The 25,527-nt window shown below is 34.2% G+C and overlaps 1 protein-coding gene across 1 annotated transcript in view; it reads right to left on the bottom strand.

Moving 5' to 3' along the window:
* The window catches only part of LOC140436461 (ATP-binding cassette sub-family C member 4-like), a 44,477-nt gene extending 19,534 nt beyond the window's left edge, over nt 1-24,943 (bottom strand). Inside the window, exons 1-9 of the mRNA XM_072525300.1 lie at nt 24,466-24,943; nt 18,641-18,712; nt 18,197-18,404; nt 17,200-17,422; nt 16,993-17,149; nt 7,520-7,733; nt 6,878-7,280; nt 6,371-6,650; nt 4,407-4,680 (exon numbers count right to left, since the gene is read on the bottom strand). Of these exons, the coding sequence (XP_072381401.1) occupies nt 4,407-4,680; nt 6,371-6,650; nt 6,878-7,280; nt 7,520-7,733; nt 16,993-17,149; nt 17,200-17,422; nt 18,197-18,404; nt 18,641-18,712; nt 24,466-24,872 (2,238 nt within the window). The 5' untranslated portion in view covers nt 24,873-24,943. The remainder of the gene's footprint in view (nt 1-4,406; nt 4,681-6,370; nt 6,651-6,877; nt 7,281-7,519; nt 7,734-16,992; nt 17,150-17,199; nt 17,423-18,196; nt 18,405-18,640; nt 18,713-24,465) is intronic.
* Between the last annotated feature and the right edge of the window lie 584 nt (nt 24,944-25,527).

Genomic DNA, 25,527 nt, shown 5'->3' with positions numbered 1-25,527 from the left:
GAGCGTTTATAGGTGCAAAATACGTATTTTTTGAGTTTTTTTCATTTTTTGTCTAAATTAAGTGTTGTAATGGGTAATTTCTGTATAGATTATGAAAGTACTCTAAAAGACCTTTAATTTGAGCCGATATACGTTCAATTTAATTTATTTGTTATTGCAAAAATGACGAATGAAGGTCAAAATTAAAAAACGTAATATTTATTGCAAAATTGCTTTTTTTATTCCAAATATATTACATTCAAGCCTATAAAATTATGAATCGAATGAGCCGTAGTAGGCCTAGATCGCTTAATTTGTTGCTGAGATACGTTAATTAGTTTATCCCACGACCTTCAACTTTGAATGCTCATAGGATTGCCAAATCTTTCTAAAGCCGTAAATTTTCATATTCCACTGGAAAATAACGAAAAAAAATTTAACCCGTTAAATGAGAAAACTCTTTTTTTTAATCTTCGTCTCAAAGCCAGCTACAATAATCTGCAAATTAGAAATTTGTAGGGTACATAGGGGGCGCTGCAGCTCTAAATGTTTATAACTGCAATTTTACAACTTCATAAATAATTGTTTTTAAAGGGTTAAAAATTTTTTTTCATTATTTTCTAGAGGATTATGAAAATTTACGGCTTTAGGAAGAGAATGAAACAAGAATTAGCCCTCTACCATTTTTTTTTGGCAATCCTATGAGCATTTAAGGTTGAACGTCGTGGGATAAACTAATTAATGTATCTCAGCAACAAATTAAGTGATCTAGGCCTACTATGGCTCATTCGATTCGTAATTTTGTTGGCTTGAATGTTATACATTTGAAATAAATAAAAAAGCAATTTTGCAATAAATATTACGTTTTTTAATTTTGACCTTCATTCCTAATTTTTGCAATAACAAATTAATTAAATTGAACGTACACCGGCTCAAATTAAAGGTCTTTTAGAGTACTTTCATAATCTATACAGAAATTACCCATTACACTTACTTTAGGCAAAAAATGAAAAAAACTCAAAAGACTGGTATTTTGCACCTATAAACGTTCATAGATAAACAATAACCAAACATTTTTTGTTGAATGAACTGGGGGATTGCTCCTGAGGTTGCCCTTTATAAACTAGGCCACATTACATAAATTCCTGGATTAGAGAGTACTTTTTCCCCCACAGCCTGGGCTATTGCGGCACAAACATACGTTATACCCATCGAGTTAGAATCTATGGAGAAACTATGAGCATATTAACGTGTATATTAAAAACGGCATCAGAAGGTGTGGTTAACGATCATACCAATATGGCAGTGGGATCATGGCCGGATTCAATAATATATACTAACTAACTACTATACCAGGCAATATCCCAAAAGATTGGCTACTTTCAGAATTTATTACCTTACCAAAGAAACAGGGAGCAAAAAAGTGCGGAGAATATAGGCTGATAAGTCTAATGAGCCATACATTAAAACTTTTTCTTAAAATTATACATCGTAGAATATACAAGCTATGCGAAGAGAGAATACAAGACACACAGTTTGGATTCATGAAGGGCGTAGGTACAAGAGATGCACTGTTTAGTCTACAAGTATTATTTCAAAGATGCAGAGATATGACTTGCGATATTTACACCTGCTTTGTGGACTACCAAAAAGCATTTGATACAGTTCAACACCAAAAAATGATGGATATTCTAACAAAAGCCCAAATGGATGATAAAGATCGGCGTATAATACAAAATTTATACTGGAACCAATCAGCCACAATAAGAACGAATTTTGGAGGTGAACCAACGGAAATGATCCAGATTCTACGAGGCGTTAGACAAGGTTGTATACTTTCACCTATATTATTTAATCTATATTCAGAGGAAATATTTAGTGAAGCCTTGGAAAAATGCGAACATGGAATACTTCTAAATGGAGAACGCCTAAACAACATCCGTTATGCAGACGACACCGTTATTTTTGCAGACAGTTTGAACAGTTTACAGCAACTGATAAACAAAGTAAATGAAGTAAGTGAAAGATTTGGACTTCAAGTAAATATAACAAAAACTAAATTTATGATCATCAGCAAAAATAAAGTTAGAGACGCTCAACTACTTATCAATAATACACCAGTGGACCGAGTAAAACAGTATAACTATCTTGGAACAACAGTAAATGAACAATGGGATCACTCACAGGAAATAAAATGTAGAATAGAGAAGGCTAGGAGTGCATTCAATAACATGGCCAAACTCTTTAAAAGCCACAATCTTAATCTGGAGATAAAAGTAAGGCTCCTACGATGTTATATCTTCTCAATATTCTATTACGGAGTTGAATCCTGGACACTAACTGAAGCAATGGAGAAAAAACTTGAAGCCTTCGAGATGTGGCTATACAGGCGAATTCTAAGGATATCATGGACAGACAAGATAACCAACGAGACCGTATTACGAAGAGTGGGCAAAGAAAGAGAGGTGATGTATACCATTAAAAGGAGAAAGTTGGAATATCTCGGACATATAATGAGAAACAGCACTAAATACAGATTACTGAAGGTAATCCTACAGGGTAAAGTATTCGGAAAGCGAGGAATTGGGAGAAGGAGAATATCATGGTTGAAGAACCTGAGGAAATGGTTCTCCACAACAACAACGAATCTATTTAAAGCATCAGTCAATAAAATAATTATAGCCAGAATGATTGCCAATATTCGGAACGAATAGGCACTGAAAGAAGAAAGAACTACTATACAATTATGATTAGTTATTCAGAAGATTTAAACATAATCTAAAAAAGTGCAATACATTTTTAATAAGCTATAATTTATTCAATGAAAAATAAAGGGGTTGCCATTGGGTAGTTATTAAAAAATCATGATGTACACTAAATTCACTAACTGCGCGAGTATAAAAAATGTAGGAAATAAATTGATTAAAATGTAGGAATACAAGATGCACATTGATTAAAAGTGTAGCGTAATAAATGCCACTGTTAGACTGTGGATAAGTGTGCTCAATGGAAGATGGAAAATGCTCATCATTGGCAACATGGTTACACAAATAAGGGTACTACGGTATGGGTTTCAATCTGGTAGAGGTTTCTTGGTCGGGGTTCGACAGAGCTAGACTACAATAGATTCGCGAGTGAGGTAAATACACGTAAGAGAAGAAACTTTTGGGCACCGCTCTATTTATGAAGGAACAGGGAAACCTAGTAAATACGAGAATGGATGGAAAATTAGAAAATTAGATAAGTATTAGATAAGATTTAGAAGTAGTAGCTATGTATACTCTATATCAACCGCTAATAGAAAAATTACTGTTTGTAAATTACCCTTCTGTTTTCTTCACGGAGTAACAATTGACCGAGTAAGGAGGCTTATAATTCTTCTAAGTGCAGGAAAATCACCATTCGACAAACGGAGAAAAAGTGCCTAGGCAATATAATTTCAGGTATTATTACAGATGCTATTCGTGAACATATTAAATCATATCCCACAAAGTTAGCTCACTATACTAGCAAGGAAAAGTATTATTTAAATGAGAAACTAGATATTACTATGTACAAAATGTCTACAGAAAAATTTCCGGAATATGCCACTGTTAAGTATTCATACTGAAGAAAAGTTTTTAAAGAAGATTTTGAATTATCATTTGGAAGACTTCAGTTAGACACATGTTGTGTGTGTGAGGAGCTTGCAATAAAAATATGTATTACGATTATATACGACAAATATATTGAACGATAATGCAAAGAGAGTTGCAGCCACCGAGAAAATGATTCCATCTACGTCGAAATTGGTTTAAAAATTGGTCGAAAAAGAATACACTAATATTGCCTGAAGCATTGGCATATATCCCAGCAGAAAGATTCCGATATTAAAATTCCGAATTATAAGAAGATTGTTGATATACAAAAACTACAAAGTTATATACCGGATGTAGAAAATATCCAGGATTATTATAACGAATTGTTCAACTATCCCACAACGCTCAATAATATACCTGAAGAAGATAAATGATCACACTTTTCGTTTTTTTTTAAGTTATAATAGTATTATTTGTACTTTTAAATATAATTTACAGTACTATGTTTATTTTGTTTCATTTTAGTTCCTTATAAAGTTCAGTTTCAGGTGACGCCAAACAGTTTATTTGAGAAACCCCATAAGTCAATCAAGTTTGAGCTTATTCTCAATCTTGTTTTAATATTAGGTCAGTTTTTAACATGTAGAAATCTTCGTGTTTTCCTTACACAGTTTTTTCTTGTTTTCCGAAAGTTTTAGTTTTGTGACTTAAGGCGTTTCTCAAATATATAACTTATTGTTCCAAATTTCCAATGGTAGAAAAATATTAAAATCAATTGGGGTAAAACATGACATAATTCTCTCAACATTATATTTATGAAGAAATTATTGTAAATATCAAGACAGTTACCTTTTTTCCTTCTATATCTATCATACTTTGAAATGCAGCACTCGTCACAGAGATATTTCTCAGCAACTTTTCAATTTCTTTTTCTTCAATGGGAGCCGCAGAGGATGCATCTTTTAAAACAGTTGCAAACACCGGCATATCTTCCCTACCCATTAGTTCTGAATAACTTCCTTGACACTGTATAACACCTTCGTTCATTATAATGATGTGATCGGCTCTTTTTAGATATTGCAACTGATGAGTTATTAGTACTACTATTTTGTCTTTCAGGTATCTATAAGAATAAGAAAATTATAAAAAGAAATTAAAAACAAAACTTTTTTAAAGCGAAGCTTCTATACTAGGATTGTATTACAATACCGTACCGTGGATGTCATGAACTCATGTGCAAACACTTCCACATTTGATATGCTATTGTTTTTTCTCTGAGGTTTTCTAATTGGGAGTCATCTACACATTTTAGCATCTTTTTTTTAATTTCTCTTTAACTTTTTTCTATGTTTAATACATTTAGGCTTATGCTTATGCTACTGTAGGCTTATGCTTTCATCGTTTCTTTACTTACTTGGTAAGGCGAAACGCCCGTCGTTCGCTCACGAGGCGGCGTCTGTCACGGTTTTCTTGAGCCAACGGCATGGAGTGACGTTTCGTTGCGCTGTGCCGTTCGTCGGTTTCGTGGTTCCGATAAGGCTTGCCTTTCGGATACCCGGCTAGCGTTCGTGTGCTTCGTTTCGAGCGTTAACTTACCTCCAGCCTGATTCGATTCGAGGACACTGCCAGGCGTGGAATTTGACTAGGGCGGTACATCTGTCAAAGAATAACGCAGGTGTCCTAAGGCTAGCTAGATTCTGATATTCAGTGTGCATAGAGACTGCGAAAATACGACCTATCGATCCTTTTGGCTTGAAGAGTTTTCAGCAAGAGGTATTAGAAAAGTTACCACACGGATAACTGGCTTGTGGAGGCCAAGCGTTTATAGCGAAGTCGCTTTTTGATCCTTCGATGACGGTTCTTCCTATCAATGCGAAGCAGAATTCGCCAAGCGTTGGATTGTTCACCCATAGACAGGGAACGTGAGCTGGATTTAGACCGTCGCGAGACAGGTTAGTTTTACCCTACTGATGACTCGTCGTTGCGATAGTAATTCTGCTCAGTACGAGAGGAACCGCAGGTTCGGACATTTGGTTGACGCAATTACCCGAGCGGCTAATGGTGCGAAGCTACCGCCCGTTGGAATATGCCTGAAAGCCTTTAAGGCCGTATCCTTTTTAGTCAAAGATGGCAACGAAATCTCTTGGAGTTCCGACAGTCGAAAGGCTCAAAACAATGTGACTTTACTAGGCAATCGTAGTTCGCTACGATTGTCGCACGAGTCCTTATTTCCGTTGAGATTATCGGTTTACGCTGGAGTCGATCCTTGCCAGTAGATCAGATCTTTAGACGGACGAACATGGGTATTATAATCTTTTCGATGTTGGAACTCGGAATTGTCTGTAGATGACTTACGTACCTAACAGGGTGTTGTACCTGGTAGAGCAGTTTCCACGCTGCGATCTATTGAGACTCAGCCCTCAGCTTGAGGATTCATCTTGTCGGTTAGACGAGACCCCTCATATTAAAAAGCCTAAGCCATAGCGCTCGAGTTCGATTATTGGCACTAATAACGTCATTTTACGATAACGATATGATAACGTTGGTTGGTAGATTTAAGAGAAATATAAATACATTATGAATATTTTTAACAATTTTTTGTTGATTATTTTGTATGTTACACCAAAATGAGAGTTTTGTGGTGATGTGCACTATTTACTTCTACAGTTATGTCAACTTCTTTTAAAATAAGACTAAAGCAGAGAGATTTTTGTTTTAGCATATTGTTAACCGATTTTGTCCAATAAAGGACAAAGTTGTAGAAGAATAATCGAATTTTATTTAAATAATCAGTCTTTAACAGAAAGTCTTACCTTCTTATACACCCTTCGAACAGTTGTTGTCCGACTTGAATATCAACAGCAGACAGAGGATCATCCAAGAGATAAATGTCGGCTTCTTTATAAACACATCGCGCAAGATTCACTCTAGCTCTTTGACCTCCACTCAAAGAAACGCCTCTTTCGCCCACGATGGTCCTGTCTCCAAACTGAAGAATGCCAAAATCTCTGTTAAGAGCGCAAACTTTAACCACTTGTTTGTATTTTTGATAGTTGAATTCCCTGCCAAAGAGAATATTCTGTCGAACGGAGCCTAAATACAATTCAAAATATTCAACGTTTTATTTACTAATTCACTAATCAATAAATTTATATATAAAAAATAATAAAACGCCGAAATCTGCCTTTATTGGTGTCTTTGAAAATAGAATGTTAGTTTTGGAAACATTTAAGCCGAATATTTCGCTATGAAGAACTACCGAATTTATTGTATTTTTAGAGAATTTATAGTTTTATTTAACAAAAAATTAACATTTTTACCTGCAAATAACCATGGTTCCTGCGAAGCATATGACACAACGCCATCAACACCCATCGTTCCGCTAAACAAAGGTAACTCTCCCATAATCAAGTGCAAAAGGCAACTTTTACCAGCTCCAACAGGCCCCACCACTGCCACGAGCTGCCCGGAGGGTATGTCTAGGTTGATATCATCTAAGCACACGTTTTCGCCATACTTTGCGATTCCGTGAATAATATGGATCGCATTTTGAGCATCTTTTGTGTCTGTGTCAAAGAATATTTTGCGAACTTGGTGTTTGGTGGTGTGGATGTTTAATTTTGATTGCCAATGTTTGTCGATAGGACTTGGATCGCCTACGGTTGTTTCTTCAGTGGCCATAAATTCTTCTATTCGTTTTACTGATACTAGTGCTTCTGCGACCTTTAAACAAAACATTGTTGTATCAATTCGGAATTAGCAACAGCTCGTATCCTTGATAATAGTGTCAGACCGTTCAAAATGTATAAATATATCACAAATACTTGTAAAATAAGTCATAAAAAACAAAGAGATATACAGAGAAGCGGAATGAAGCAAAAAGGTACCTCTTTAAATTTATTATTGTTATAATCATACTATAATTTGCGCTTGCCTGCTCCGATTTTGTAAAAAAGACTTACCATAGCCACTCCTTGTGGGAAATACACAGTCATAGTTTGTCTTAAAATCTGATAGTATGAAATTATAACAAAGGTCTTATCTGCTGTGATATTATTTCCCAGGAATATAAACGCCATTATAGTTAAAAATATAGCTGATCTGCTTGTGAACATAATAAATGACATTATTAGACCTCTGATATACGAAGTTTGTATTAATACTTGTAATTCGTTTCTAAAAGCAGAAAAATTCAATGTACATTAGTTATTAATTTAAAATTAATTACAAATATACAGGGTCTTCAATAACACTGTACCGCATCAAGGATATATGTTTTTTAACGAAGGACCCTGTATTTTATTTTAAATTTAATATCCACTTCACGTCCTCGATACAAGAATATAAGAATATAAGTTGTTTTGTGTTATAAATAGTATTTAAAACGTTATAACGAAATTTGAATAAAGATCGTAACAAGATCGTAAGTTCAACGTCCTGTATAATTGAAAAGCGTTAGCAAACAGTTGAAAAGCAACAATCTGATGTAGCCTTGGTTTTATAAGGAGAGTCAAAAATTTAAAAATGATTTATTTTGACATTTGACATACATGATAAAACTACTATCGAAACATCTAAAAATCTAATCTAAAAAACAAAACTAATATCGAAAGTTATTAGTTTTTTAGATATTTTCATTTTTATATGTACACTCGCGATCATAAAATCCGGGTCACCTTGAAAATCGCCGTTATTTCATTTTTAACGAGCTTTATCGTAAATAATAATAACACAAATACAAACTTATGCATGTTTCTGAGACTTTTTGTCAGCTTAGCGGTTTCCTTTGTAACAAAGAATTCCAATAATGCCGATTGCGCGGAAAACTGTACACTTCCCAAAATGAACGGTACCTGTAATTGCCGCTTGTTTTAAATGTCTCATTTGTGCTTCGACTTTCTGTTCAAACGCAACAAACAAACGTTTATTATTGCAGCCATTAGTGTTTATTAGTGCCATTATTATTGATTATTTTTTGCCAAAAATTCCTTGACTGTTGTTGAAACGGCACGCATTGTTGCGTTTGTGGAAGACGGTCACACTCAACGGCAAGTCGCAAGAACTGTTGGTGTAAGCCTTTCTGCGGTTCAACGAGTGCTTCAACGCTTTCAGGAGACGAGTTTTCTAACCAGACGACCTGGCTCTGGACGAAGAAGAACGACCACAGCACAAGATGACCGTTTTCTTGTGTTTCAGGCTTTACGAAACCGGACCTCAACTGCGGTTATGCATCGAAATTGCCTACAGGAAGTACGAAATTGCAATGTTAGCGTTCCAACAGTCAGGAGAAGACTTCGTTCTTCTGGACTATCTTCTCGGATAATGGCTACAGAACCGCCACTTGGCAGGGCGCATCGAGTTGCACGACTAGCTTTTGCTCGACAATACATTGGGGAATTAATGATTGAAGTGTTATTCTTAGATGAATCCCGTTTCTGCCTAACTGGATCCAATGTACGTGCAAGGGTTTGGAGGAGAACCGATGAACGATTTTCACAAACTTGCATTGCTCCAAGAATGCCATTTGGTGGAGGCTCGGTCATGGCTTGGGGAGGTGTATCTTCCGACTTCCGCACAGAATTACCCTTCATCGAAAATGGGTCCTTAACTGCACGAAGGTACATTACGGAGATTCTGGAAGAACATGTTATGCCCACCATGGCAGGGCTTGGAGAAGATGCCGTTTTTATGCAGGACAACGCGCGACCGCACGTTGCCAGGATCAGTATGCAATCCTTGGACGAGGTTAGAATTACGAGGTTACTGTAATAAATAATCTTCACTTATCGTCTTGTATGGTAGATTTATTTAAAACACTAGATACTCATAGTTTAGTTTATTAGAATCAAGTACAATACTAAATAGTACTCAGTTGACGTTGACTAACTTAGAGCGTTCTCTTGATTCTTCATTCTTAACTGTATTGATAATAATACTCCTAATCCCGTGATTTCCAGCTATTTAACACACGTTAGTTTGTTATCATAATACGTTTGTTATTTGTTAATTGATACACGTTATTTAATAATCTTTCGACTACCTTGCAAATTTCACTAGGTCAGAGTGTGTCCTCGTTACAACGATATTTTCAATGTCGTAAACAAACAATCATCCGTTTAGCAATAATCAATAAACTGAATTGGGTTACTTAGATCTGATGCTTAATTAAATCCCAATACATCCCTATCCCTCAGAAGAAAAATTTTCTGAGTGCTGTTCGTTTTCAGTCAATTACATGAACTGTTTTTACTCTTCCCTTCCGAAAGAAGAAAATTTTTCGTGTCATCATCAACTGATTACTGTACATATATACATTATTTACATTCAGTATTTACATATACATATTAATAGAATTATATACAAATTTTTGGTACATATTTCCTTATATCTAAAAAAATTTAGTAACCTAACCTAACCTAACCTCAGCATATTATAAAGTTACCCTGATTGTTCCTTTGTAATATGCTATTTATTATCCTTTATTATACCTTATATTAGCTTAATATTTTACCTACGTTATTTTACCTTACGTTAAATTATTTAGATTATATTACATATATTAACCTTATTATGTTATTATGTATTATATCTTACCCCCTATTATGTGCACATAATATTTACAATAACCTTTACATATTTTAAATAATAAATAAAAATTTATAATAATAAAATCTTATCTTAATTCTTGTATTAATTCTTGCATTAATTCTTGCATTAATTCTTGCATTAATTCTTGCATTAATTCTTGCATTAATTCTTGCATTAATTCTTGGTACCAAGTAATAGTTCTGTTTTCACTGTTCATATACACTATTAATAACTTCGACATTTCACAATAAAGTTTTGTCGTTTTATTCATTTATTCGTTTATCCCTATTTCTTTTGTTTAACTACTACTATACAGTCTAACATTTTTCTTTTTGTTATACACATTTTAAATATATATTGTACGAACTTAAAACTATATTTACACATTATATTCATTTAAATATATTTTTGTATATTATTTGCATTCAAAAGTACATGTATATATTACGAGTATATTCATTGACTCTAATTGTAGCAAAGTATTGTTTCCTTGATTATTCTAGCTATAAACTTTGTGCCTTGGTCTGCTATTATTTTTCTGGGTACTCCATACCTCAAGATAAATTTTTCTACCAATGATTTGGCTACTGTTTTGGCTTATTTTATTTTTTATTACATATTCTTCTACGTAGTTGCTTAATTCGCATTGTACGTCAATATATCTGTTTCCATTTTCATCCATGTACATTTTCATGGGTTCCTTGTTTATGATTTAGTGCTTATGCCTTTGGCAGTCGTCGCATCTCTTCACATTTCACATATTTCTCAACATTTCTTCGTAATTCGTTCCACAAATAGTATTAACTTATATTTCTGTATTTAACATATCCTATTTATTCTTCCATATCCTTCCTGTAACATGTGGAAGTCATTAATTATAACTCTTCTTGATCTGCTTATCTTGTACTATATTATGTATTGATTGTATTATGTTTATCTTGTACTATACAAGCTTTTATACTTTCCTTAAAAAAATTATTATTTTTTCTCTTCGTATTTCATTAAGAATTGGTTGATTCTTTTTTCATCTCGTTTTATTCTCATTTCATTATTATCATTTTCGTTATAATCTTCTGCACTCACATTTGTGAGACAAAATCTCAACAAGTCTCCTAATGCTATTCCTGAAGCATAAATCCTTAAAATAAATTTGTTTTTCTTCGATAAATCGGGGAATTCCATAATCGGGGCTTATTAGATATATCTTGGGCTTATTAAATGCTTCTTGACATTCAGTAGTCTATTAAACTTTACTTTCTTCCTAGATAATCTGTTACGTGGTTTGACTATTTCCGCAAAATTTTTTCTTGCATTGTAAATAAAATTTTAGACATACGGATCATAATAAAATATTTAACCTGGTCAGTTATTATTGAACTCATTTCATATTTTACGGACATGCTGACTACGTACATTCCAACTCTATCATTAACCTAATGTCGTTATGTAATGTTTATATTAGGTACGAATACTGTGCTACTGTGTTTGTTGTTGTGATAAAATATTATAGGTACGGTTTGTTTTGTTTGGTTTACAAACTAACTGTTGCTTTGTACATATAGGTCTTTTCCCAAATAAAAACGTCTACATATTTTTCATTTTTTCTATGGGCCTTTTTCTTCAAATATTAATGATTTTTACTGTGCTTAATAGTTGTTTGACTCTTTTTTACTCTTTGCCTTGTTTCTTCCATATAAAATATATAAAATTTTTCCTGGGTTTTGTATCTTCGGAATTAAACATCTAATTTATATTTCTCGATTATTTACATTTATGATTCGTATAGTTAACATAATTTTAATCGGTTTATCTATTAATCCTACTGTAAATTCCTTCTCAACTTCTGGTTTCTTTATTACTGTAACTGTTTCTTCTGTTTTTCGGTTCGATCTCGAAATTCATTTCTCCAAATATGTAATAATACTGACATATACTTTTCAAAATAATCTGTTCATCATTTTTCGCCTTTGTGCGTACTTAACTTACTTAACATATTTTCTTCTCTTGCCATATAAATAAAATAATTGTAGGGAATCGTCTTTCATTGTGACAAACTTCTTTTTCAATCATTTTTCCATTTATTTCATTAAAAAAAAATCATTATTCAAAATTCGTTCCGCAATTTTAATCCATTCTGTAGTTACTGTATTGTCGTGCTGGAGCCGCAGGACTCTCAGCGGGTTGGGATTCAAGTACCACCCTAGCTTATCCTCTTAGCAGTCTCCTGCTCGACGTAGGTTTCAACCATTAAGGTCGAACCCTATGCAGTTTGCCTACATTTCTGTCAAAAATCTACTCCTCTCACTGTATTCGTATTCGCATGCGGTGCGTAATATGATCTTGCTGTGCCTCTATTTCTGTGGCATCTCACCTGTGTCCATTGACTATTCTTTGTTCTTCGTTGTGATTGCCAATCTGCTCTGTTTTTATTACGATATATCCTCGTATTATGTCTTCCATATTCCCTTATATTTCTATAATTTTTGTTTCTATATTGTTTTCTTTCTTCGAATTTATTTTTATAATATCCATATATTGTATTCTTACTTTCTTTTCTCATATCAAAATCGTATTTGTTCCTGTAATTTAACACTTTTCCTTGTGTGCTATCTTCTGTCTCGTCGATCGATAAAAATTTGCACATTACCTCTTGTGTGGTTGAAAAGTTACATGCTTCCAAAATGAATTTAGCTTTTTCTGTGTTGACGTTGCGTTTCATTGTAGCTACTACTGCCTCTGTTGTGTATTTTCTCGCTAGTTCCAATGACATTCCTTCCGCTACGTATGCAACTTTTAGCTGTTCCGCTAATTCTTCAACTTCAGATGCATAGACCTCTGCATCTTTATGTCCTTGTCTTTTCTTCGCCAATTTAGCTATTACCGTCTTTGGACTGTCGCCTCTCAGTTCTCTCTTCAGTACCTCTGCTATTCTTGCGATTGTATCCTCTGTAGCTATAACGTTTCTGGCCTTATTCGTTAATCTTGTCTTTATTAATGTTGTCGCTGTCTCCTCGTGTCCTATCGCTATTTTCTCAAGGAGTTCTAGTGCATCTAAAAATGACTGCAGTTTACCTGCTTTTCCATCAAACTCGCTGGGTAACACCTTGCTTGCGATATTTAAAAATTCGTTTGTTGTAAGAGCCATACTTATTTCTTGCTCTGTGTCGCTATGTTCTTCCTTCTTTATAGGTTGTTGTTTCTTTGTCACAGGTAGAGAAACTGGTTTAAAATCTTTTACATTTTGAGTATATTCTTTATCCGAAATTTCCATAATGTTATTATCATTTAAAACTTTTCTATCTCCAGTGATTCCTTGTATTTGCAATGATTCGGCCGTTTCAATGAAGGTATTTAAATCTTCTTGTCTAATTTGTACTTCTCCATGGTATATAAATTGTAACAAGTCTCTTAGTGCTTCGTAAGTCACGTTTGTCAAAATTACTATAGGATGTTGACAGGGATTTGCCTTAAAAATTTCTTTAAAATATGGGCTACAAACCGAAAGAACCATTTTATGCGCTTTGATGCATTTTCCTTGTGCTGCAAGCGTTACATCTACAAAATCTTGACTCTCCCATAATGAATTTATTCCTAAACTCATATTTTCGTGGAAATTGTTCCAACATAATGAAAATTTTTCTGACGCCATGGTCAATTGTCTTTAAAAGTTGTTTTAAATTCGTTTTTCTTCCTTATAAATGTAACAATAATTCTAAATATCCTAATTTATTGTAGCTAAATAGTAAAATAAAAAGTCATATCTGATTTCTTCGTCTATATTAATTGAAGAATTTGTCATTTAAGCAAATTCATGTCGTAATTTAATATTTTCTGACTTATGTCACAGTGTATGTTCATGGTCAAATATAAATATTTTTAAAAATATACCTTTAGTAAATAAAATTATATGGCACATTTCTTTCATTAAAAAATAGAATTTGATATATAAACAGTTATTTGCGATAATTTAAAAATAAATTATATTCTGTACTACTTTCAAAAGCAATAAAAATTGTGTACTCAACATTCTGAACTTGAATTAGTTAAATTCTTATATTAAATACTAAGTAATATCTATATAGTATATGTTAGACTGCATAATTTATATAAGGGATAAAAAATAAAATTTACTTACATAATATATATACATGGTTTTTTTGTTAATTCACTTTTCCACATTTTGTCCAATTATCCATTGTTCCCATTTATTGTCCATTATCATGAGCTGGGATTCTGTCGCGGGGCTCCTGGCGGGTTTGGACCGAAATTTTTCGGGAATTTTCTTGACTGCTGATGCATTTTCTATTTTTAAACTGGTACAATGCCTTCCATATATCATCCATTATGGTGATGGATACTTTACTTCATTTTTCCATTTAAATTTCCAGTATGTGGTTGGCATTTTTGATTTGTTTCTGCGAATCAGAAAACTCCTTATTCGAAAGGCAGGATCGCCATGTAATAAATAATCTTCACTTATCGTCTTGTATGGTAGATTTATTTAAAACACTAGATACTCATAGTTTAGTTTATTAGAATCAAGTACAATACTAAATAGTACTCAGTTGACGTTGACTAACTTAGAGCGTTCTCTTGATTCTTCATTCTTAACTGTATTGATAATAATACTCCTAATCCCGTGATTTCCAGCTATTTAACACACGTTAGTTTGTTATCATAATACGTTTGTTATTTGTTAATTGATACACGTTATTTAATAATCTTTCGACTACCTTGCAAATTTCACTAGGTCAGAGTGTGTCCTCGTTACAACGATATTTTCAATGTCGTAAACAAACAATCATCCGTTTAGCAATAATCAATAAACTGAATTGGGTTACTTAGATCTGATGCTTAATTAAATCCCAATACATTACCCTGGCCAGCTAAGTCTCCGTACCTGAATCCCATCAAACATCTCTGGGACGATTTGGAAAAACGTATTCAAACCCATACACCTCCTCCTAACAACGCACAGGAGCTTAAAGATCTGTTAGTGAGAGAGTGGAATAACATACCACAACATGTAATCCGGAGAAAAATTGAGAATATGCCCCGTCGTCTGCAAGAGGTTATTAGAGCAAGGAGAGGCAATACACGATATTAGTCATTGAAATTCCACTGATGTTTTACCACGTTCTGTATTTTTCATTTTTTCTTTCGTATGTCTGTTTCAACAATTTGGTTTGTTTTCTGCTTTTTCAATAAAAACGTTTTTTTTTTCAAAACAAACATTGATGACAAATAAAAAATAAATTAGCTTAAAAAAAGGTTATTACTGCACCAGATGCAAAAATATTCAAGAAACTTGAAATTTTCAAAGTGACCCGGATTTTATGATCGCGAGTGTATTAATGAACTAGATATTCAAATGTTTAACAAGTTTTTAGCTGGCCATGATTAATTGACAGTTTTCCATTATTGTTTATTACTTTAGTATTATAATACACCCTAAATTATCAACCATTGACTTTATTGACTTAAAAAACGCCTGTGACTGAGTACAACATAAAAATCTGATCGAATCTTAACATATGACATACCAAACGAAAGGGAAGGGAAGAAAAAACAAATAAGGCGACTACCAAAAGGGCACTAAACAGCATCTTTTTTACTAATGAACGTATAGTGACATACGAGATATTATAGGACACTATGGATAAAAATAGATTAATTATAAGACTCAACCCCAGCCTCCCAGCATTTTAGTAGAACATCATACGCTCTAGAATCCTGATGCTTTAGAATTGGGCCACATTCTAGTTAACAATAATGCATTTTGAAAGTTAAAAAGGTAGATATGAAAGGTGGATCTTGGGTGAATGCAATAAAAATGCATTATTATCACCTAGAATTAGTCAATAATGGTTTTAATAGGCAGCAACCTAGACAAGATACCTTAGAAAAATTGACAGATCGGTTTAACTCTTAAAGACATGGGATCTAAGAAGAATTAATTTGTTTATTTATATACTTTTGGTATCTAAAGGAGGTAAATAAAACATATTTTTGTTGGAATAAAAAATAATTTGAAAAAGTAATAAAAAAAAGTGGTGGGAACTATTTTGCCGTTGTTTTTTAAAAAATGTTTGTAGGTGGGAAATTAGTTACCCTTGTACAGTTTGTGACACAATTTATTTATTAAAAAATAAAAAAATACATATATGGGCGACAAAACTAATTTAGGTCTCAACTACAGCAGTGTGAAATGATTTAAAACATTTTTTGAGCATAAAGCTACTTGACAATAACTACATTATAATGTTCGTTCGTTTTTCTCCTTTTTTTGTTGAGCAAAATCTGCATATTGTATAATTTTTTTGAACATCTGGTAAATGTAGTCTTACATTTCTCAGCCGAATTTCGTATGGAACACCAAAGTTTCCTGTTTTTTTTTTATTTTTAAATATCCCAGGTCGAGATGCCTTTACCATGAATTCTTGTGTAGATAATATATACATTAATCACACTAGCATCAAAAAGAAAAAAGAACAATCTCAACCACGATTTTCTAGACTTCCTACTTATGGGATATGATGCTCTACAGTGGTCAAAGTAATCAACACCTTCCATGTTTAGTGTATAATCTGCAAGGAAACTAAGTTCCTGTAGCTGGCTCTATACATGTATCACAAAAAATTTATTTGTCATGTTTTGAGCCACTAAATATTTGTGTAAAAACCCGTTAAATGTTATTAATTTGAATTTAGGTTATATTATTGGATCTTATATGTTATGATGTTAAAGTTACAATTAGAATTGATAACATGGCAACATAAGACTCCACTGAAAGTTGCTGGTCCTGAAACAAAGTGTCTAAAGAAAATATAAAGATTCCCTTACTTACTTTCGTAACTTGTTTATCAAATCTGCAAAAGCATTTTCCCAAGAGTACATTTTTATTACTTGTATTGACTGTATGATTTCATTCATCTGTCTAACCCTTTCGTCCGTTCTAGCTCCTGCTTTCTTTCTAAGATATGAAGTTCTCGCTCCAAAAAGCACTAAAAGATTTAGATCAATATTCCGTCCTATAAAGAATAAATAACCTTACTTTGCAACGGCATTACTACCAGTACGGCTACAATTCCAACTAACGCAGACCATTCAACTTCTTTGTACATAAAATAAACTATACAAATCGTTTGTAAAGGAGCAATCCAAAGGTAATGGACAAACATGGCAGCAAGGTCAAATCTGGTCACATCGTTGGACATTAGGTTTACTACATTTCCTACCGTACGGCCACCTATAGAGGTAAATTTAAGCCTCAATACCTAAAACGTGTAACAAATTTACATAAATGTCAGTGAATGTATTATACAAAAGTTGTTTAAGATTATAGACGACATTCAATAGAATAAAAAAATTGAAGAAGCAGTTACAACAGTGTTTCTCAACCTTTTACCATTTGCGACCCAATTTTCTATAATTATTTTCACCGCGCTCCCTCTCGTACAATAACAATATATCTATGCAATCATAATGTACCTTAAGTATTTTGACAAAAAACTTACAGTAAAATCTTACTGTAATTACCATATTACTGAGAATAAATAAATTTGTTGATATGTGGCAACACCGGTTCGGAACCAATCGCCTTTCTTTGCGAGAAGTTTTGATATTTTGAACGTTCTCGATCATCTGTCTGCCTCTGCCTGCATCTCCTCTCCTCACTCCTCAGTTCTGACCGTGACCGTGACCAGTCTTGGTCAAGTCAGTTTAATTAGTCCTTCTGTACCTGTTAAATTTATTGTGAACGTGTATGTTCTAGTTTGCGTGTTAATTGCAGTTGACGGTACTAGGTACAATAAGATATCCCAAGCGTAGGTAAATATAAATTTATACATAATCATGGATAAATTTTTAACTGGGCGTAAGCGAGCATTAGATACAAGTGAAGGATTAACAAATACAAAGGCGAGAGTGATTCCAAAAATAAAATCAAGAATACTTAAATTTTGGGTTTAACTTTACTGAAGTAAATGTAGAAGTATTACAATACTTACCAGCTGCCTACATCCCTGAAATACCTAGCTAAATTTCATTACCTTTCTATAAATAAGGGAGCAGCATGCAACTCTCACTTTCATTCCTATATGTAGGACCGCCAACATGTAAGGATGGGTCGTCATTACTACGATAGCATTGATAATTCCAACTCCTGCTGCGAAAAAGAATGATTCTTCTCTAGTAATTCTACCTTGATTTGGATCCCAAAACGAAAATACTCTATTGAAGTACATAGGGTACCTTGGGCTAAAAATACAACATCTTATATTGTCGTAGAAAATTAAATCAACTATTATGCTAACTGCCAGGTGTCTGTAAGAAATAAAGTCTAATCATGATGCTTCGAAAGATCTTAACGATACATACTGGACAAATACACGACTCGTGTCGAAATGCATAATGTGGTCGAAAAAGTTCGTAAAATTTGGACCTAATATATTATTATATAAATAATTTCTTCTTGATTGTAATACTTTACTTACGGTTCCGTGGCGTTCCTGTTAGCTGCATTAAAATATCGTATGAATAGTCCAACAAAAAGTGGCTGGAAAAGTCTACAACAAATCAATAAATATATAAATATATATTTATATATATATATATATATATATATATATATATATATATATATATATATATATGTATATATATATATTAAATGTATATATATATATATATATATATATATATATATATATATATATATATATATATATATATATATATATTAAACCTAAAGCTAAGATTAATACTATTACAAGAATTATATTAAATTCCAGAGACTCCCGGTTTGAACCGCGTCGATTGTCACTGCGCCGAGCTTTCGACATCCTTTCTGCTGTCTTCTTCGTGGCTTTAGAGGTCTCAGTGTCCCGAATCCCCAGACACTACTACACTGATCATTTCTGACAGTAGGATTTTGATTGACGGATGGAGCAGACGATATTTTCTTTATGAGAGTTCTCCATGTCGAAGGTAACTGTATGCCGTCATCTCATTTATTGCGACAATTTGGCCTTTTTTCAATTTCTATGGCTTCTCGGATAATTATTGGTTTATAAAAGCGGATGGAGGCTGTGGTTCTGGAGTTTTTAAAATCAATTTTGTGACCTGTATGAAAATGGTGTTGACCTAGGCTCAAATTGAATCGGAATTGCGAACAGAAATGGAGTGTTAATAAATCCTATTTTGGATTCTACGATTTGTTTGGCCTATATAAGATCGGGGAAAATCAGCACAAGAAATTTCATAAACTCCGTGTTGTTCATTTGGAATATTGTCTTTGATTGATCGGACAAAAGATGAAAGTTTTTGTTGGAGGATAAATATTGCCTTTATTCCTCTTGATTTAAGAATTTTGTCGATTTTGTCCGTGTCACCTTTGATGTAAGGAAGAAAAGCTTTCATATGATGGGGGTTTGTATCTTTGGGTTGAGATTAAGTGGGAGATTGATGTGTGTGGAGGCTCCTTCGCGGTAACCGTTTTGGATGAGAGCTTGTTTTAAACAAGAGAGCTCAGCGGGTATATTTGCATCATCACAAAGGCGTATTGATCTGGAGACAAGGGTATTAATGACTGAATTAATTTGTGAAGGTGGATGATGAGAGTCGGCATGCAAGTAACGATTGGTATGAGTGGGTTTTCGATAAACAGAGTGATGAAATCTTTGGGATTGGATTTTCTTAATGATAACGTCGAAAAATGGTAGGGATGAATCGGTTTTCAAACCAAAAAAAAAAAGACAAAAAAACCTAATCCACTCCTACATGGAGAAAATGGAATAGTGTACATAGAAACAGACAAAGCAGAAGTAATAAAAAACACGCTAGAAAGAGGATTTTTGAAGAATTATCATTATGATGCAGATTTAGACTTCACAGAAGAAGTAGAAAGAAGATATAGGAATCTAAAAAGAAGGAAGAGTAACATAGGTAAAACTCACACCTCCCCTGAAGAAGTCAGACAACTAATTAAGTGTGCCAACGTCAAGAAAGCTCCAGGACCGGACAACATTACGAACAGAGCTCTGAAAAATCTGCCAGCAAAGGCAATAGTATACATAGTAAATATAATTAACAACATGCTAAAACTAAGATACTTTCCTGACAGATGGAAGGAAGCTCACGTACAAATGATTAAAAAAACAGACAAAAATGGCACATTTCCACAAAACTATCGACCAATAAGCTTATTACCAGCTATAAGCAAAATCGTAGAGCGGGTCATACTAACTAGACTGAAAAAAGAATCAGAAGCAATCGGAACAATACCGAAAGCACAGTTTGGATTTAGCTCCGAACACTCATCTGAACTTCAGGTTCTGAGACTAACAGAATATGTCACGAAAGGTTTCAATGAAACGAAATATACAGCAGCCTTTCTAGATGTCAGTAAAGCTTTCGATAAAGTATGGCACGAACTCCTGTTGTATAAAATGAGTCAGTATGGTTATAGCGAGGCTATGACCTATCTCCTCTCGTCATACCTAGCCGACAGAAGGTTCAGACTTCGGATAGGGCCAATCCTGTCCGAAGTCGGGACTATGGAAGCTGGTGTGCCACAGAGGGCGGTACTGTCGCCATACCTATACACTATATATACGGCAGAGACATCATCTAAACCCAGTTCGATGCTAAGCCTGTACGCAGACGATACAGCGATAGCTGCTAGCAGTATTAACCCAGATCTAGCTACGAGACATCTACAAAGAGTACACAACGAACTTGAGGCATGGTGTGTGCAGTAAAAAGTAGCCGTCAACCCTGACAAAATACAGACGGTTAGTTATTAAAAAGAAAAGGCAGATCAAATGGAGTACTATTCCTATTCGATATCCCAATCGAATGGTCAAACCAAGTCAAATATCTGGGCATAACGTTGAATAAAAAACATAGGTTTCGACATAGGTCGAAAGAGTAAACTAAAATTTAAAACAAAGATTAGGATGGCAAACTGCATAATTTTGCCAACACTAACATATGCCTCAGAAGCATGAAGACATACGTGTAAAACCAACAAAAAAAGAATACAGACCGTCCAGACATTCATGATCAGAGAGACTCTGAATACATTCACAACAAAAGAGAATCCTGAGCACAATGGACGAAATTAAAGAGATATTCAACAACCTCAAAAATCACTCGAGCAGATTATTAAGAGAGTTGGCAGACTATGACGTAAGGACGATACATAGACGGCCCAGGCAGCAGCTAGCAAGATATAGAGATAACCAGGAATATTAATAAAGAATGAAAGAGCCATGCGATAGTCTAACGTACGCAGTAACAGAAAAAAATTGCTATATTATCTTATTTCTTTTATTTAGTTATGTTTTATTTCACTAACCAGATATACTGTAAAAGATAAAAACCAAAAAATATATAAACGGGGTGTGTGATGGCCGTATACTTCTTGGAGTGCACACCCCACCCATTGCTACTTTCTTTCTATTATTATTTCATCTGAACCTTTACTAACAACCCTCTGTTACAGCAGTTATGCCAACGATGCAACCACATCAAGTGAATTCTGAGGCGCAAACATAAATGCGCCCCTCAGGCAGGTCAAAGAGCGTACAGTCGCGAAATCTGAGCATCGAGGTCACGTGCGATAAGCGTGAGCTCGGCGGCCAGACCTTTCGGGCATTCAGCCGGCGAGGAGAACAAAATTTATTTTGCCGATTCGGCGGCTTAGTGACCGAACACACAAAAATCCGGACTTCTGTCTGGAACAAACTTTTGGGACACAAGTCCAAACTCAAATCAAATAAAAACTTTAATTAGTCATAGGGAGAAAAGCTCGTCTTGCTACCCCTAAAATTAGGTGGCCTAACCACACAAAGTAAAACAGAGGATGGTGGTTGGTTATAGGTTGGGGGTCAGATATCATCATCATCACGTAGCGCTACAACCCTGGGTGGGTCTTGGCTGACTGTACAACTTTTTTCCAATTTGTTCGGTCTTCCATCAACCTAGGGTCAAATGTAATGTTCATTTTCCGGAGATCTGCTTGGATGTTATCTCTCCATCGCATTCTGGGACGTCCGAATGGTCTTTTGCCTGTGGGAATCTCCTCCCATACCAGTTTTACAAGTCTCTCGTTATGCAGTCTGTGCACGTGGCCTGCTCATCTTAGTAGCTGTGATTTAATTTCTTGGACAATATCGGCGTCATTGTAGAGTGCTTTTAATTCGATATTGGTTCTGATCTTATACTGGTTTGTGGTGATGTCATGGTGAGGTCCGAATATTTTTGTAAGTATTTTTCGTTCAAAGCGTCTCAGCTTTTCTTCGTTTGCTTTGGTCATGGTCCACGTTTCGCATCCGTATGTTATTACAGGTCTGACGATGGATTTATAGATTTTTATCTTTGAACTTCTTGTCAGATTTTTTGATTTTATGAGCTTATCCAGTGCGAATAGACAGCGGTTTGCAGATTGGATTCTGTCTTTTATTTCCTCAATAACATGGTTGTCAGCTGTGATTAGGGGGTCAGATAGGAACCGCTTTATTAAGGATTGTGACTTGTATGATCTAAACAAGTTGAAATAAACTAAAAAACAATAAATCACCAGGAACGGACGGAATTTCGGCAGAATTATTAAAGCATGGAGGATCCTAACTCTGGGAAATAATCCATTACATAATAACATTAATATGGACGAAGGAGCAAATGCCAGAGGAATGGACAGTTGGCCTCATACAGCCAATATATAAAAAAGGAGATAAGAGGGAAGCCAGAATTATAGGCCAATTACATTACTAAATGTAATATACAAAATTCTTTCTGGTATAATCTACAATAGATTATTAGAATACTCCGAAAATATAATTGGTGATTATCAAAATGGATTCAGACCAAATAGAGCCACTACAGATAACATATTCATACTAAGAACAATACAAGAAAAAGCTTATGAATACGACATAGACCTATATAATATGTATATAGACTTTAAACAAGCTTTTGATAGTGACTAAAGAGACAGAATGCTGGAAGACCTTTGTAATCTAGGTATACCTAAGAAATACATCAGCCTCATAAAAATGACGTTGCAGGGTTCAAAGGCCGCAGTCAGAGTAGATGGAGAACTGACTCCCCTGTTTAACATCAACATGGGAGTAAGATGGGGAGATGCCCTATCAACCATGCTATTCAACCTAGTTCTTGAGGCAGTCATCAGAAAAACCAATATAACCGGCCATATAAACACCAAATCAGTACAAATTACTGCATATGCAGACGATCTAGCCATCATTAGTAGGAATAAGCCACGACTAATGGAAGTGTTTAAACAAATTGATCCTGAAGCAAGAAAAAGAGGTCTCAAAATAAACAAAGCAAAAACGAAGTATATGACAGTCAAAAGAATAACTGACAATGAAAATAATATCACAATAGACAACTATACTATCGAACGAGTGGATGCCTTTACATATCTCGGCACAGAAATCAATCAGAAGAACTCCGTAAGTAGCGAAATTAATGCACGTATTTCCAGCGGGAATCGTACATACTATGCTAATAAAAGATTGATGACATCGAAATTATTAGACAAAAGAACCAAAGTGACTATCTACAGAACACTGATTAGACCCGTAGTAACCTATGGATGTGAAACTTGGGTAATGACGAAAAAAGATGAAGCCCAACTCAGGACATTCGAGAGAAAAATACTGAGGAAATTATATGGCCCGGTACAAGAGGAAGATGGCACATGGAGAATCAGGAGAAACGACGAGGTTAATGAGTTAAATGAAGGTTATGACATTGTAAGATTTGTGAAAAGTCAAAGACTGTCATGGCTGGGACATGTGCAGAGACAAAACGATGCAAAAACAACAAAGAAAATGTTACAATGGAAGCCCATAGGAAGGCGAAAAAAAGGAAGGCCCAGAACGAGATGGTTGGATGACGTGGAAGACGACCTGAAAACAATGAACATAAGATAATGGAGAAGAAGGTCACAAGAGAGATCTGAATGGAAGGACATAGCCAGACAGGCAAAGACCCATCCAGGGTTATGATGCCAAAAGAAGAAGAAGAAAACTTGTTTGATCTTCAGACATGTGGGTCCATTGGAACATTTAGGTTTATATGACTGTGGACAGTAAATACATTCAGAAAAAATAACCAAAAATCTATAAAACTATAATTCGACAATCGAAATAAAAACTTAAGTTACTAATAGTTTTTGAAGAATATTTTGAAAAAGATAAGAATTTTTTAAAAAATATTGGAAAAAAATAGTTTCAGTGGACAAAAGTATCAATATATGAGGAACGTAGGGAAATAAGGATACACGCACCTGATAGGTATTTCCATGCAAAATATCACACAGCCATACAACAAAAATTCCCTAATAAATGTCTTCAAAATCACACGTCCCATTCTTGGTCTCCTTTTTTGTTCAATGGCTTTGTCGTATTCTTCTCTCCAAACTTCTGAAATTCTATCGCCCAAATAGGAAGATTTGTGTTCGGGTAAAGGTTGAGTGAGATCATCTTCGGTAAATTCCTTCTTTCTGCCTCTGTGGAAAACTTTTAAAGAGTAGAAAAAGGTTATCGCTGATAAGAAATTCGCTTTTTCTCTAGGACACGGCGGTCTTTCCCTCTTAGTTTCTTCATCACCATACATCTTTGATTTAGATTTTTTTGTTAAATTAAGTCTCTTTTTAAGTAATGTTACTGTATTAGAAATCGAAAACCAAACCATAATTCCACACTAAACTTTTCATCTTTTAACGTTTACAATACAAGTATAAACATATTTTTGAATGACAGAAGAATAATAAAATGACATGCCTACAAGTCTTATCAAATACTTATCAACACTAAGTGATCAATCCGAAATTGATTGTTCATTGTTCTATCTTTCATTGCGGACAACAACTGTTGGTTTATACTCGTACCTAGGTATAATAATTTAATCATATTTTTTCACCGCTTTTCTTCTAAGTATTTGAAGATTTATTTATTTATTTTTATGAGATTTCATTATAACAGTTAACATCCTTAACAGTTTACTAAATATTTCCACTTCAGAATTCGTTCTCAAAAGACCGAACAAACGGCAAAATAAACTTATTTTAAAGTAAAATTATGGCTCATAGCGTCTATATTATTTGGTACAATGTTCATTCTTCCATATGTATGCTCAGAACAACTGAACTGTATACCGGGAATTTAAACGGGAAAATAATGTATATAGTAAAATAAAATATCCAAAATAATATTTCTAAAGATGTTAGATTTGAAATCATCCAGTGGATTTGTAACTGATTAGCCAGATGATAGTCATCACAGCCAGAATCGTAGTTTTCTTTAACAATGCGGTATGAATGAACTTAATTACACAATCATTGCACATA

This window comes from Diabrotica undecimpunctata, chromosome 3 (assembly GCF_040954645.1).
Source record: "Diabrotica undecimpunctata isolate CICGRU chromosome 3, icDiaUnde3, whole genome shotgun sequence".
Lineage (NCBI taxonomy): Eukaryota > Metazoa > Arthropoda > Insecta > Coleoptera > Chrysomelidae > Diabrotica > Diabrotica undecimpunctata.
Note: the sequence above shows the minus strand (reverse complement) of the source record. Positions and strands in the feature narration are given on the sequence as shown.